Raw genomic sequence first — 15933 nt, 5'->3', positions numbered from 1 at the left:
AGCAGATGCATTCGTTATAATCTACAAAAATTCTCTGGACTCTGGGGAGGTACCAGCGGATTGGAAATCAGCTAATATAACGCCTCTGTTTAAAAAAGGGGGCAGACAAAAGGCAGGTAACTATAGGCCGGTTAGTTTAACATCTGTAGTGGGGAAAATGCTTGAAGCTATCATTAAGGAAGAAATAGCGAGACATCCAGATAGGAATAGTGCAATCAAGCAGACGCAGCATGGATTCATGAAGGGGAAATCACCTTTAACTAATTTACTAGAATTCTTTGAGGATATAACGAGCATGGTGGATAGAGGTGTACTGATGGATGTGGTGTGTTTAGATTTCCAAAAGGCATTCGATAAGGTGCCACACAAAAGGTTATTGCAGAAGATAAAGGTACGCGGAGTCAGAGGAAATCTATTAGCATGGATCGAGAATTGCTGGCTAACAGAAAGCAGAGAGTCGGGATAAATGGGTCCTTTTCGGGTTGGAAATCGGTGGTTAGTGGTGTGCCACAGGGATTGGTGCTGGGACCACAACTGTTTACAATATACATAGATGACCTGGAAGAGGGGACAGAGTGTAGTGTAACAAAATTTGCAGATGACACAAAGATTAGTGGGAAAGCAGGTTGTGTAGAGGACACAGAAAGGCTGCAAAGAGATTTAGATAGGTTAAGCGAATGGGCTAAGGTTTGGCAGATGGAATACAATGTCGGAAAATGTGAGGTCATCCACCTTGGGGGGGGGGGGGGGGGGGGAAAATCAGTAAAAGGGAATATTATTTGAATGGGGAGAAATTACAACATACTGTGGTGCAGTGGGACCTGGGGGTCCTTGTGCATGAATCCCAAAAAGTTAGTTTGCAAGTGCAGCAGGTAATCAGGAAGGCAAATGGAATGTTGGCCACCTTTGCGAGAGGGATGGAGTACAAAAGCAGGGAGGTCCTGCTGCAACTGTATAGGGTATTGGTGAGGCCGCACCTGGAATACTGCGTGCAGTTTTGGTCACCTTACTGAAGGAAGGATATACTAGCTTTGGAGGGGGTACAGACGATTCACTAGGCTGATTCCGGAGATGAGGGGGTTACGTTATGATGATGGATTGAGTAGACTGGGTCTTTACTCGTTGGAGTTCAGAAGGATGAGGGGTGATCTTCTAGAAACATTTAAAATAATGAAAGGGATAGACAAGATAGAGGCAGAGAGATTGTTTCCACTGGTCGGGGAGACTAGAACTAGGGGGCACAGCCTCAAAATACCGGGGAGACTATTTAAAACCGAGTTGAGAAGGAATTTCTTCTCCCAGAGGGTTGTGAATCTGTGGAATTCTCTGCCCAAGGAAGCAGTTGAGGCTAGTTCATTGAATGTATTCAAATCACAGATAGATAGATTTTTAACCAATAAGGGAATTAAGGGTTATGGGGAGCGGGCGGGTAAGTGGAGCTGAGTCCACGACCAGATCAGCCATGATCTTTTTGAATGGCGGAGCAGGCTCGAGAGGCTAGATGGCCTACTCCTGGTCCTAATTCTTATGTTCTTATGTTCTCTGGGAATGTAAAGAGATGAGTTAGATATGCCATATGAAGAATGTGTTCACATACCATTATGCACGTGATGACCATTCAGTGGCTGATGATATCAGTCCCCATATGAATGACTGATGTATGATATGTAATTGTAACCAGGTTGCAGAGATGTCTCCCTCTCTCATTCTCCCATCTTCAGCTGCTTGGCTACTCCCGATACTTCCCACACAGTCTCCTTTGCTGTTGTGAGGGTGGCAAATGATGGCAGCCCACCTCCAGTCCTCCCCCTCTCCCTCTTATTGTGAACTCTCTTCTCCTGCAAGGAGGGAAAGAAGAGAAGGTTGAGTGAGAGTGATGGAGTGAGTGTAAAAACAAATGGATGGGTTACATAGAGGATGACTATGATGGATTGGGTTGGCATTGCCATGTGGCCTCCTTGCGTGTGTTAGTTGGTATGATTGCATTCGGATGGGGGCGAGTGTGAAGGGTCGTTAGTAAGATGGGGATGTGATAATGTAGATAGAGAGCGAGAGGGATGGGTGGATATGTAAGGTATGTTGGTGTGAGTAAGGATGTGCAGGAGTAGGGTTGGGAAGGCAGAGTGATGGGGATGTGATGAGAGACACCACAGAATGAAGTTGAGTGTGGATCTGTACTCTCGTTTCCTGATCTAAGGAGATAATTGAAATGTTTCAGGCATTGCACCCAGGTCTTCCTAACCACATCCCTGCTATTCACCTCCTCTACAATTTGTCTCCTGGGGAGGTCTCTTCCACCCATTCGAAAGGAAGAGAACCTCCCTGCGTGCCTTGACTCCCTCCACAAGCATATGGATGGAGTCATCAGAGAACCTAGGTGCAGCCCTCTACCTCTGTGCAATCATGTCTCCAAGTGTTTGGAGCAATCAAAGCCTCCAATACAGTGCCTGCACACTCCTAGATGAAACTTCAAATGCAATGTGGCCATGGCTCCTTTATATATCCCGGCTAAAAACCCGTCATCGATGACGTCCTCACACCCGCACCATTTACTAGGGTCGGGTAATGCACAGGCTTAATAGGCACCATTAGCACAACCTCGATTTCTGAAGCGGAATGGAAACTATGAGGTCGTTACCGGCACGCTGACCGCCTGCACCCGACTCGCCCAGGTAAAGAAAATTCCGGCCTTTGACTTCAAATCCCACGATTGAAAGTTGTGATGAGTTAATGCTGCACTGTCCGAGGTTCAAACTTGAGATTTTGTGGTCTGTGTGATTTTTAATTGATTTCCACTGAAGTTCAGTGTGAATGTTCCAGCTTTCTCGGTGACAAATTTGCTGCAGATCATTTAACTGGCATTTTCCATGTTTTTTATATATTAATTATGGGCTACATAGTGTCAGTATAGAGTAACATATTTTCCATTTCAGGGTCCTAAATAAGGGGTGGCTGAAACTGCAAAGTTTAGCACTTGGGCAATTTTTCTTGAGGCACAATACCAGGAAATAAAAAAGCTAGCAGCATGAAAATTAAAACTCATCAATATTAGTGCATTTTTAGTGTTTTAACAACCTATTTATAGTATAACTTTTATTCTTTTACTTTTGTTTATCCAGAATGCCAGCTAATGATTCTTCTAGATTTGGCTCGAACCAGTCAAAGTTTTCGACGGCAGTCAATACTGGATAAGACAAAAAGGTAATGCTTAATGCAATTGAAAATTTCAAATGGTAAAAAAGCTGTCTACATTTCTTAAACATTATGAGAACTTGACTAATATATGTAGTTTGGAATTCTTATGTATTGGCTATCTTTTTAAATTCAAGTTAGCAGGAGGCTCTGGAAAGACTGTCCCAGTGTACAACTTTTTTCCCCTTTAGAAACACTGTACCAACTAGTCAGACCAATAGCTACTGCTAAAGTTTCAGCCAGGCAGAACCCTGTCCACACCACTTGGCTGAAATTTGACTTCTGCTACACAAAGAATGTGGGCATCAACATCCACATTGTCTAAACATCTAAAATTAACTGCAGGTACGTGTAGAAAGTGTCCCTTGGCTTTTTGTTATACATAGTTGTTGACACTGCATTGGACTTTCCTTCATGAATGTGAAACAAAAACTATCAGGAAAGCATAGGTATAACCATAAAGTTTGGTGCACCAGGAAATTCCAAGATCTAGCTTCTGTACAATTATTGCATACCAATTAGTCACCACACATAATCTCCATGAATTAATTACTACACATTTGCATCTACTGTATCTTAACTATCATGTTACACCATCCTGCTATCTAATAATTCATTAAGATGTCCCTTCCAAAAAAAAAAACTATCTGGGCTGTTGTGTGCAAATTAGCTGCCATATTTTCTACATTACAACAGCTGGTCTGATTGCACGAGGATGAGGGTGTAAGGGGTGGCTAGTGAGATGTATGCGATAATATAGATAGAGAGGGATGGGTGGAGATGCAAGGTAAGTTGGTGTGAGTAAGGATGTGCAGGAGTAGGGTAGGAAACAATAACAACAACAACTTTTATTTATATAGCACCTTTTAACATCATAAAACATCCCAAAGAGCTTCACAGCAGTGTTATAAGACAAAGAAATAAATTTGACACCAAGCCAGATAAGATGAAATTGCAGATGACCAAAAGCTTGGTCAAAGAGGTAGCTTTTAAGGAGCGTCTTGAAGAAGGAAAGAGAGGTAGCGAGGCAGAGAGCTTTAAGGAAAGAGTTCCAGACCTTACCACCTAGGCAGCTGAAGGCACGACCACCAATTAGAATCAGGGATGCTCAAGAGGGCAGAATTGAGAAGCACAGATATCTTGGAGGGTTGTGAGGCTGAAGGAGATTACAGAGATAGGGAGGGGCGAGGCCATGGAGGGATTTGTAAACAAGGATGAGAAATTTGAAATCAAGGCGTTGCTTAACCGGGAGCCAATGAAGGTCAGCGAGCACAGGGGTAATGGGTGAGTGGGATTTGTTGCGAGTTAGGACACAGGCTTCTGAATTTTGGATGACCTCAAGTTTACTAGGTTAGAATGTGGGCGGCCAGCCAGGAGTGCATTGGAGTAGTCAAGTCTAGAGGTAACAAAGGCATGGATGAGGGTTTCAGCTGAGGCAGGGGCGGAGACAGGCAATGTTACAGAGGTGGAAATAGGCGGTTTTAGTTATGCTGTGGATATATGGCCAGAAACTCATTTCAGGGTCAAATGTGACCACTAGGTTGCAAACAGTCTGGTTCAGCCTCACAGATGCTAGGGAGAGGGATAGAGTTGGTGGCTAGGAAATGCAGTTTGTGACGGGGACCAAAGATAATGGCTTCGGTCTTCCCAATATTTAATTAGAGATCATTTCTGCTCATCCAGTACTGGATGTCAGACAAGCAGTCTGACAATTTAGTGACTGTAGAGGGGTCGAGAGAAATGGTGGTGAGGTGGAACTGGGTGTCGTCAGCATACATGTGGAAACTGATGCCGTGTTTTCGGATGATGTCGCGAAGGAGCAGCATATAGAGGAGAAATAGTAGGGGGCCAAGTATAGAAGTAATGATGCGGGAGTGGGAAGAGAAGCCACTGCAGGTGATTGTCTGGCTATGATTAGATAGATAAGAATGGAACCAGGCAAGTGCAGTCCCATCCAGCTGGATGATGGAGGAAGATGGAGTGGTCAACCATGTCAAAGGCTGAAGACAGGTCGTGAAGGACGAGGAGGGATAGTTTACCTTTGTCACAGTAACAAAGGATGTCATTTGTGATTTTGTTGAGAGCCATTTTGGTACTGTGGCGGGGGCAAAAACCAGATTGAAGGGAATCAAACATGGAGTTCCTGGAAAGATGAGCACGGATTTTGGAGGTGACGAGACATTCAAGAATTTTAGAGAGGAAAGGGAGGTTGGAGATGGAGCGGTAGCAAGGGAAAGGGATAGAGTTGGTGGCTAGGAAATGCAGTTTGTGACGGGGACCAAAGACAATGCCTTCGGTCTTCCCAATATTTAATTAGAGATCATTTCTGCTCATCCAGTACTGCATGTCAGATAAACAGTCTAACAATTTAGTGACTGTGGAGGGGTCGAGAGAAATGGTGGTGAGGTAGAGCTGGGTATCGTCAGCATACATGTGGAAACTGATGCCATGTTTTCGGATGATGTCATACAGAGGATAAATAGTAGGGGGCCAAGGGTTGTTTTCTGAAGGAGAGGGGTGATGTCGGCAGATTTAAAAGAGAGGGGGACCGTACTTGAGGAGAGAGAGCCATTAACAATGTCAGCAAACATGGGAGTCAGAAAAAGAAGTTGGGTGGTCAGCAGTTTAATGGGAATGTCAAGGGAGCTGGAAATGGGAGGCACAGCAGGATGAGTTTGAGTGTGGCTTTTTACTAACGTTTCGTGATCTACTGCGGTAATTGAAAGGTTTGTGGCACTGCACCCAGGTCCTCCTGACCACATCCCTGCTGGTACCCTCCTGTGCAATCAGGCTGTGTTGATCTCCTGGAGAGGTCTCTTTCGCCCATGGAAAGGGGAGAGAACCTCCCTGGCGCTGTGACTCCCTCCATAAGCATATGGAGGGAGTCATGGGAGAGCCTGGGTACAGCCTTGTGCCTTTGTGCAGTCATTGTCAATGTTTACAGCACCTCAATGCTGTAGAACACTGACTACACAAATGTCAAAATAAATGTAGATATGGTCCCTTGAAGGAAACCAACTGATGACACATCAAATGACATCCCCAAACCCACTTCCTCTAATTGGCCGAGAAACAAGCTCTGTTAAGGGAAATTTATTTTAGGTAGTGAGATGGAGTCAGCAGCGGGGTCAGGACCCGGTACCAATGTAGCCCACCAATTGACCTGCCAAGGTTAGAAAAATCCTGGGCATTGGGTGGCTAGCCGCCTTCCCTGCTGGGACAGAGGGAGGAAGATTCCTACTGCTAATGATAGGGTGGTGGCAGAATTATTTTCCCATTCCCCTTCATTTTCTGCCATTATGCCATCTGATTTGGGGCAGTATAGCAGGAACCTTTAGGGCTAGAAATTCATTTGGATAATGCTTCTCTCAGGGTCAGAACAGGGGCGCTAAAGGGTTTGCAGCTGCGAGCGCCGGGGCATATTCGGTGTGCCGGTACCGGTGCGCTGAGTAGTATCACCTGGGAACATAGCTCTGGTGTGCAATGTCCCCCTATTGACAAGGATGCAACATTTGGTTTGTGCTGCACCTGTAGTGCCCCGTAGTGATACTGCCAGAGAAAGCTGGCATGCAGAGCTGTCCTGGGGCGCTAAGGGAAGGAATGCGGCATGAGGTAAGTATGATTGATATAGTTCTTTTTTTGCGATTTAACTTTATTTAGGGTGAGTAATGTATAGGGAATGTTTTTGTGTTTTTTGGGTTTTTTTGCAGGAAGGACTGAGAATTGTGGAACGCTTCCCTTCGCGCTGTAAGGGGTGATCCCGAGGATCAGGTTCACCTCTGACCTACTTGAGCGGTTCGAATCGCTTGGGTTCTAGACTCTGGGTTTATTTGGGGGGTGTGGCAAAGTGCAAAGGACAACTGGTTTGATGCAAAAGAACTTTGAGTTTATTACAAACAAGAAAATACAATGTCAAACTTATAGTCACTCTAATAAAGAACAATACATTACACATTCAAAGGGGGTTACAGTAAAAATTACACCACCCACCTCCCAATATCTAATCCTAGCAAGGTTAGACTCCAGGACAGGCAGGGACTATGCTTACCAATCCTTTCTGGTCAGTTAGCGGTAGTTCGCGATTTCGGGGTTCGTTGAATTCTGTAGGTTCTGCTTGCTGTACCCCGAACGTCAGAGAAGACTTCTTACTGCGCAATCTTCAATTGGGTTGAGTCCGCTGATGCGGTAAGGCGCGTTTTGGATCTATGGGGTAAGTACCCGGTTTCCTTCGTTAGAAATCGGTTCAAAGTCTCTTTAGGTAATGTTTTCACCTGTTGGTAGTCAGGCCTTAGATTGCAGAGTGGAGACTTTTCGATTCTTCGGTTTCTTCTGTTGAAGTTTTGTTTCGAGTTTGGTCGATTGTGATGGTTTTTCGTTGGTACCACGTTGGCTGTGGTTGGTTGCTGCCGCGATGGTGATGTTCTTCCTTCCTTTAGGACCTCAGGACTTTGAGACTGGAGAAGTTAGTTTTCAACTGTTGCATTGGTCTCTCTCCCTTCTTGATGGCATAGTCGTAGTATAGCACGAGCAATATGGCATACCCTCTGTTAAAACAGGGGGCCAGTTATACGGTTTGAGTTGTCCTAATCTTCGCACCAAATCAGTTCAGAATTCTTTGTTTAAATTTGGCGGGCTTGACTTTTCTTTGTAATATTTTGGCGGGCTCGTCAAAAGTTAATATGTCTTGGGTGGGTTGCATTTCTAAAACTATTTCCTGATGGAAATATTAGCTTGATAATCGCAGTGTCCTTTTGTGCTTGGTTTTTCGCATACAGACTGTAGTGGGCCCTTTGTTCTTGTTTATGTTGAAGATGACTTTTCTCAGTTTCGTTTGATGGCTGGCCATCTGATTTATTGTTGTAATGTAAATGTCTCTTGTGAAAAAATGTTTTCGAATGTCCATTCCACCAGACAATTTAACTTAGTCCCAACACCCAGACAGTTCCAATAATCAAGTTGACTTCTTTAGTTCCTTAGGCCTGTCCACAGGCTTGAATTTGTCTTGTAAAAGTCCAAAATTCGATGAAAGTTCGTAGTTTCTTCCATAAGCACTTTAGGATTTCAAACTTTCCGGTAGATAGTCCCAAATTAAATTTCCTTTCGAATGAGCCCAGACACTGGGGGGGTTCTTGTGAATTTTGCACCCTTCAGCACTCCACTTCACTGTCAGGATGCAACCTCTGTATTTTTTGGCTGCCGTCGCAAACCATTTTCCTGCGTTAATTTAGCGACCACCCAACATTAGCAGCTTAAAAAAACCTTCAACTGAATTTCCAGCCCTTACTGTTTGGATTAAGCAATGAAGCTGTTTAAAAGTGTGATTCTGGTTGGATTTCATTTTTAAAATTTGAGTACTATCATCTGAATTCTATGGTTTTCCCAAGTTCAAGGGGCACTATTGACACATTGCACAGTTTACAAGCAAACAAAGTTACGTACAGCCAGTAATTGCTCTAAAACCACTATTCCAACACAATATAGTGGTTGCAAATCAGTCCAAGGTAAACATGTCTTGACCCCTGCTGGTCTCCCAATTTAGCCCCAAGTCACACTACTCTTCAAGCTCTCACTCCTACTGATCTACTGGCCTGGCTCCAACTCCTACAAGACTTCTTAAGGATATATGTGAGGGATATATGTTATGCAGATAATGGGAGAGTAAATGTCGGTCATATCAGAAATGCACAACAAATTGTTTTAATAATCAGTAATAACTTAACACTAAGATTGTCACCAATGCATCACCCAACATTCATTTGGACAGACAGAAGGAACTAATTGTGAACCAGTTCACTCTACATAGCCCACTCTACTCCGTCTGAAGTAACTTAAGGGTTAGATTTTTGGCATATATTCACCCATTTAGCGCCCATATAACCGCCAAGATACTGCTTACTGCCCATATTTGATTATAAATGGAAATTATCGCCCATTTATCGCTGGCGTAACATTCGGCATACTATTACTGCCGGGAATGAGTTGAACTACCCACCCATTTAAAAAAAAAAAAAATAGTGTACCGCCCAGAAGACTTTTTATAGTGGAAACTACCGCCCAGATTATCGCTGAGCACTACTTTCGGCATTTCGCCCATATACCGCCCAAATGATCGCCCACCCAAAACGCTCAAGAAAAGCTGCACTCACCTGACTTTAACCCAATGGTATGGACGCCATTTTGTAAATCGGAGTAAGTTTAATAAAAGGCTGCTTCAAGTTGATGGGAGCATCAAAGTAATTTGTGAGTCATTTTAAGGGCGTTTTAGAATCTTGACAATCAGCTAATCACATTGTGGTCAATTTTGAGTTTATATTGTGTTTGTTGAGGACAATTATAAGAATTTTGAAGTCAGATTTGGGCATTTATTCTAATGGGGCCTGTAATTTCTACCAACCTACCAGCACCATCTGGATTGCACTGCCCGTTGAGGTTAAGGTTACTGCGGCACTTTCCTTCTATGCATTGGGCTCCTTTCAGGACTCAGCTGGCGACATTTGCTGCATCTCAGCACGCCACACATTGCTGTATTCGACAGGTGACTGAAGACCTTTATGCACATTTGATGGACTTTATAAACTTCCCTATGACCAGGGAGGCACAGAGTGAGAGGGCTTTGGGGTTCTCGAGAAAAGCAAACTTCCCCAAGGTGCAGTGTGCAATAGACTGTACACCCATCGTCCTGCGAGCACTGTTAGAGGATCCAGAGGTTTACCGTAACCGAAAGGGATTTCACTCCCTGAATGTGCAGCTCGTTGTCGACCAGAAGCAAATAATCATAGCAGTAAATGAAAAATTTCCAGGTAGCATTCATGATGCGCACATCTTGCGTGAGAGCATTGTCTCTGACCGGTTTAAGAGTCGGCCACAAGGTCACTGCTGGATGCTGGGGGATAAAGGATCTGGGGCGAGAACCTCCACTTTTATTGCATGCTTAACGCCCACTTAACACCCATTTTACCACTGAAATGACATATAACTCCCATATATCACCCATTTTGGCACAAAATGGAAACTGGCAGGCACTTTTCATAAACTTAATGGCGAGCGTTAATTTCCCCATGTGATTAACGCCAGGAAAAAATATTACCGCTTGCCAACTTTTTTGGAGCAAAATCAGCAGAATGGGCGCATCCAACGCGTTAATTTCCGCACTATAAAGGCCCATCAGGAGTGTCGGCAGTTCGGTGAGGTTGGCGTGGAGTCGATGAGGCGGAGCGGGACGTCGAGAGGCCTATAAAGGCCCAACAGGAGCTTCGGCAGTTCGGTGAGGTCAGCGGGCAGTTGAGGAGATGGAGCGGGACGTCGACAGGCCAGCCCGGTGCAACTGCAGCAGGGTGAGAAGGCAAAAAAGAAGTAGAAAGAAATCAAAAGGTGATGTCACAGCCAAAGGGGTAAGTGATTGGCTGGTGATTGGTAAGTAGTTTTTCTTTTTCGTTTCTTTACCAGTAAGCAACATTTAGTATTGTTGCCAAATTTAATTTATCTGGGGGTTAAGTCATGGCAGGAGAGCTCAGACACGTGTTATGCTCCTCATGTACTATGTGGGAAGTCAGGGATGCTTCCGGTGTCCCTGACGATTACGTGTGCGGGAAGTGTGTCTGGCTGCAGCTCCTGACGGACCGCATTGTGGCACTGGAGCTGCAGGTGGATTCACTCAGGAGCATGCACGATGCTGAGAATGACGTGAATAGCACGCTTAGTGAGTTGGTCTTACCGCAGGAAAAGGGTACACAGCCAGATAGGGAATGGGTGACCAACAGGAAGAGCAGTGCAAGGAAGGTAGTGCAGGGGTCCCCTGTGGTCATCCCCCTGTAAAACAGATACACCGCTTTGGGTACTGTTGAGGGGGTGACTCATCAGGGGAGAGCAGCAGCAGCCAAGTTCATGGCACCGTGGGTGGCTCTGCTGCACAGGAGGGCAGGAAAAAGAGTGGGAGAGCTATAGTGATCGGGGATTCAATTGTAAGGGGAATAGATGGACGTTTCTGCGGCCACAACTGAGACTCCAGGATGGTATGTTGCCTCCCTGGTGCAAGGGTCAAGGATGTCTCTGAGCGGGTGCAGGGCATTCTGAAAAGGGAGGGTGAACAGCTAGTTGTCGTGGAGCATATAGGAATCAACGATATAGTTAAAAAACATAATGAGGTCCTACAAGACGAATTTAGGGAGCTAGGAGCGAAATTTAAAAAGTAGGACCTCAAAAGTAGCAATCTCAGGATTGCTACCAGTGCCATGTGCTAGTCAGATTAGGAATCGCAGAATAGCTCAGATGACTACGTGGCTTGAGGAGTGGTGCAGAAGGGAGGGATTCAAATTCCTGGGACATTGGAACCGGTTCTGGGGGAGGTGGGACCAGAACAAACCGGACTGTCTGCACCTGGGCAGGACCGGAACCAATGCCCTAGGGGGAGTGTTTGCTAGTGCTGTTGGGAGGAGTAAAACGAATACGGCAGGGGGATGGGAACCTATGCAGGGAGACAGAGGGAAGTAGAATGGGGGCAGACGCAAAAGATAGAAAGAAGAAAAGTAGAAGTGGAGGGCAGAGAAACCTAAGGCAAAAAGCAAAAAGGGCCACATTACAGCAAAATTCTAAAGGGGCAAAGTTGGTTAAAAAGACAAGCCGGAAGGCTCTGTGCCTCAATGCGAGGAGTGTTCAGGATAAGGTGGACGAATTAACTGCGCAGATAGCAGTTAACGGGTTTGATGTAATTGGCATCACGGAGACATGGCTCCATGGTGACCAAGGCTGGGATTCAACACCCAGGGGTATTAAACATTTAGGTGGGGTGGCATTGCTGGTTAAAGAGGAAATTAATGCAATAGTAAGAAAGGACATTAGCTTGGATGATGTGGAATCGGTATGGGTGGAGCTACGGAATACCAAGGGGCAGAAAACATACAAACATAGAAAATAGGTGCAGGAGTAGGCCATTCGGCCCTTCTAGCCTGCACCGCCATTCAATGAGTTCATGGCTGAACATGCAACTTCAGTACCCCATTCCTGCTTTCTCGCCATACCCCTTGATCCCCCTAGTAGTAAGAACTTCATCTAACTCCTTTTTGAATATATTTAGTGAATTGGCCTCAACAACTTTCTGTGGTAGAGAATTCCACAGGTTCACCACTCTCTGGGTGAAGAAGTTTCTCCTCATCTCGGTCCTAAATGGCTTACCCCTTATCCTTAGACTGTGACCCCTGGTTCTGGACTTCTCCAACATTGGGAACATTCTTCCTGCATCTAACCTGTCTAAACCAGTCAGAATTTTAAACGTTTCTATGAGATCCCCTCCCATTCTTCTGATCTCCAGTGAATACAAGCCAAGTTGATCCAGTCTTTCTTGATATGTCAGTCCTGCCATCCCGGGAATCAGTCTGGTGAACCTTCGCTGCACTCCCTCAATAGCAAGAATGTCATTCCTCAATTTATGAGACCAAAATTGTACACAATACTCCAGGTGTGGCCTCACCAAGGCCCTGTACAACTGCAGCAACACCTCCCTACCCCTGTACTCGTCCCCTCGCTATGAAGGCCAACATGCCATTTGCTTTCTTAACCGCCTGCTGTACCTGCATGCCAACCTTCAATGACTGATGTACCATGACACCCAGGTCTCGTTGCACCTCCCCTTTTCCTAATCTGTCACCATTCAGATAATAGTCTGACTCTCTGTTTTTACCACCAAAGTGGATAACCTCACATTTATTCACATTACACTTCATCTGCCATGCATTTGCCCACTCACCTAACCTATCCAAATCACTCTGCAGCCTCATAGCATCCTCCTCGCAGCTCATACTGCCACCCAACTTAGTGGCATGCGCAAATTTGGAGATACTACAGTTAATCCCCGCGTCTAAATCATTAATGTACAGTGTAAACAGCTGGGGCCCCAGCACAGAACCTTGCGGTACCCACTAGTCACTGCCTGCCATTCTGAAAAGTACCCATTTACTCCTACTCTTTGCTTCCTGTCTGACAACCAGTTCTCAATCCATGTCAGCACACTACCCCCAATCCCATGTGCTTTAACTTTGCACATTAATCTCTTGTGTGGGACCTTGTCGAAAGCCTTCTGAAAGTCCAACTACACCACATCAACTGGTTCTCCCTTGACCACTCTACTGGAAACATCCTCAAAAAATTCCAGAAGATTTGTCAAGCATGATTTCCCTTTCACAAATCCATGCTGACTTGGACCTAGCATGTCACCTCTTTCCAATGCGCTGCTGTGACATCCTTAATAATTGATTGCATCATTTTACCCAGTACTGAGGTCAGGCTGACCGGTCTATAATTCCCTGTTTTCTCTCCCTCCTTTTTTAAAAAGTGGGGTTACATTGGCTACCCTCCACTCGATAGGAACTGATCCAGAGTCAATGGAATGTTGGAAAATGACTGTCAATGCATCCGCTATTTCCAAGGCCACCTCCTTAAGTACTCTGGGATGCAGTCCATCAGGCCCTGGGGATTTATCGGCCTTCAATCCCATCAATTTCCCCAACACAATTTCCCAACGAATAAGGATTACCCTCAGTTCCTCCTTCTTACTAGACCCTCTGACCCCTTTTATATCGGGAAGGTTGTTTGTGTCGTCCTTAGTGAAAACACTAGTGGAAGTTGTGTACAGACCACCAAACAGTAGCAGTAAGGTTGGGGACAGCATCAAATATGAAATTAGGGATGCATGCAATAAAGGTACAGCAGTTACATGGGTGACTTTAATCTACACATTGATTGGGCTAACCAAACTGGTAGCAATGCGGTGGAGGAGGATTTCCTGGATTGTGTTCGGGATGGTTTTCTCGAGCAATGTGTCGAGGAACCAACCAGGGAGCTGGCCATCCAAGACTGGGTGATGTGTAATGAGAAAGGATAATTAGCAATCTTGTTGTGCTAGGCCCCTTGGGGAAGAGTGTCCATAATATGGTAGAATTCTTTATTAGGATGGAGAGTGACATAGTTAATTCAGAAACTAGGGTCCTGAACTTAAAGAAAGGTAACTTCAATGGTTTGTGGCGTGAATTGTCGAGAATAGACTGGCAAATTATACTTAAATGGTTGACGGTGGATAGGCAATGACAAACCTTTAAAGATCACATGGATGAACTTCAGCAATTGTACATCCCTGTCTGGAGTAAAAATAAAACTGGGAAGGTGGCTCAACCGTGGCTAACAAGGGAAATTAAGGATAGTGTTAAATCCAAGGAAGGGGCATATAATTTGGACAGAAAAAGCAACAAACCTGAGGATTGGGAGAAATGTTGAATTCAGCAGAGGAGGACAAAGGGTTTAATTAGGAGGGGGAAAACAGAGTACGAGAAGAAGCTTGCCGGGAACATAAAAACTGACTGCAAAAGCTTCTATATATATATATATATATATATATATGTGAAGAGAAAAAGATTAGTGAAGACAAATATAGGTCCCTTGCAGTCGGATTCACGTGAATTTATAATGGGGAACAAAGAAATGGCAGACCAATTGAACAAATACTTTGGTTCTGTCTTTACGAAGGAAGACACAAATAACCTTCCGGAAGTACTAGGGGACCGAGGGTCGAGTGAGCAGGAGGAACTGAAGGATATCCTTATTAGGTGGGAAATCGTGTTCGGGAAATTGATGAGATTGAAGGCCGATAAATGCCTGGGGCCTGATAGTCTGCATCCCAGAGTACTTAAGGAAGTGGCCTTAGAAACAGTGGATGCATTGGTGATCATTTTCCAACAGTCGATCGACTCAGGATCAGTTCCTATGTACTGGAGGGTAGCTAATGTAACACCACTTTTTTAAAAAGCAGGGAGAGAGAAAGCGGGTAATTATAAACTAGTTAGCCTGACATCAGTGGTGGGGAAAATGTTGGAATCAATTAATAAGGATGAAATAGCAGCGCATTTGGAAAGCAGTGACAGGATCAGTCCAAGTCAGCATGGACTTATGAAGGGGAAATCATGCTTGACAAATCTTCTGGAATTTTTTGAGGATGTAACTAGTAGAGTGGACAAGGGAGAACCAGTGGATGTGGTGTATTTGGACTTTCAAAAGGCTTTTGACAAGGTCCCACACAAGAGATTGGTGTGCAAAATCAAAGCACATGGTATTGGGAGTAATATACTGACGTGGATAATGAACTGGGTGACAGACAGGAAGCAGAGAGTCGGGATAAATGGGTCCTTTTCAGAATGGCAGGCAGTGACTAGTGGAGTGCCGCAGGGCTCAGTGCTGGGACCCCAGCTCTTTACAATATACACCAATGATTTGGATGAAGGAATTGAGTGTAATATTTCCAAGTTTGCAGATGACATTAAACTGGGTGGTGGTGTAAGCTGTGAGGGGGACGCTAAGAGGCTGCAGGGTGACTTGGACAGGTTAGGTGAGTGGGCAAATGCATAGCAGCTGCACTATAATGTGGATAAATGTGAGGTTATCCACTTTGGGGCAAAAACGCGAAGACAGAATATTATCTGAATGGTGGCAGATTAGGAAATGGGGAGGTGCAACGAGACCAGGGTGTCATGGTTCATCAGTCATTGAAAGTTGGCATATAGGTACAGCAGGCGGTGAAGAAGGCAAATGGTATGTTGGCCTTCATTGCTCGGGGATTTGAGTATAGGATCAGGGAAATCTTATTGCAGTTGTACAGGGCCTTGGTGAGGCCTCACCTGGAATATTGTGTTCTGTTTTTGTCTCCTAATCTGAGGAAGGACGTTCTTGCTATTGAGGGAGTGCAGCAAAGATTCACCA

The 15933-nt window shown here is 44.9% G+C and overlaps 1 protein-coding gene across 2 annotated transcripts in view; it reads left to right on the top strand.

Annotated features, from left to right (window-relative positions):
* LOC139260323 (cilia- and flagella-associated protein 46) overlaps positions 1–15933 on the top strand; it is a 681403-nt gene that overhangs the window by 564967 nt on the left and 100503 nt on the right. For both annotated transcript variants that reach the window (XR_011592768.1, XM_070876797.1), the window contains exon 56: positions 3120–3201. Coding sequence is in view for 1 of the 2 variants with exons in the window: in XM_070876797.1 (XP_070732898.1) it covers positions 3120–3201 (82 nt within the window). In the remaining variant the exon portion in view is untranslated. The remainder of the gene's footprint in view (positions 1–3119; positions 3202–15933) is intronic.

The sequence above is a fragment of the Pristiophorus japonicus genome, chromosome 3 (genome assembly GCF_044704955.1).
Source record: "Pristiophorus japonicus isolate sPriJap1 chromosome 3, sPriJap1.hap1, whole genome shotgun sequence".
NCBI lineage: Eukaryota > Metazoa > Chordata > Chondrichthyes > Pristiophoridae > Pristiophorus > Pristiophorus japonicus.
This window is presented reverse-complemented; position numbering and strand designations above follow the sequence as displayed.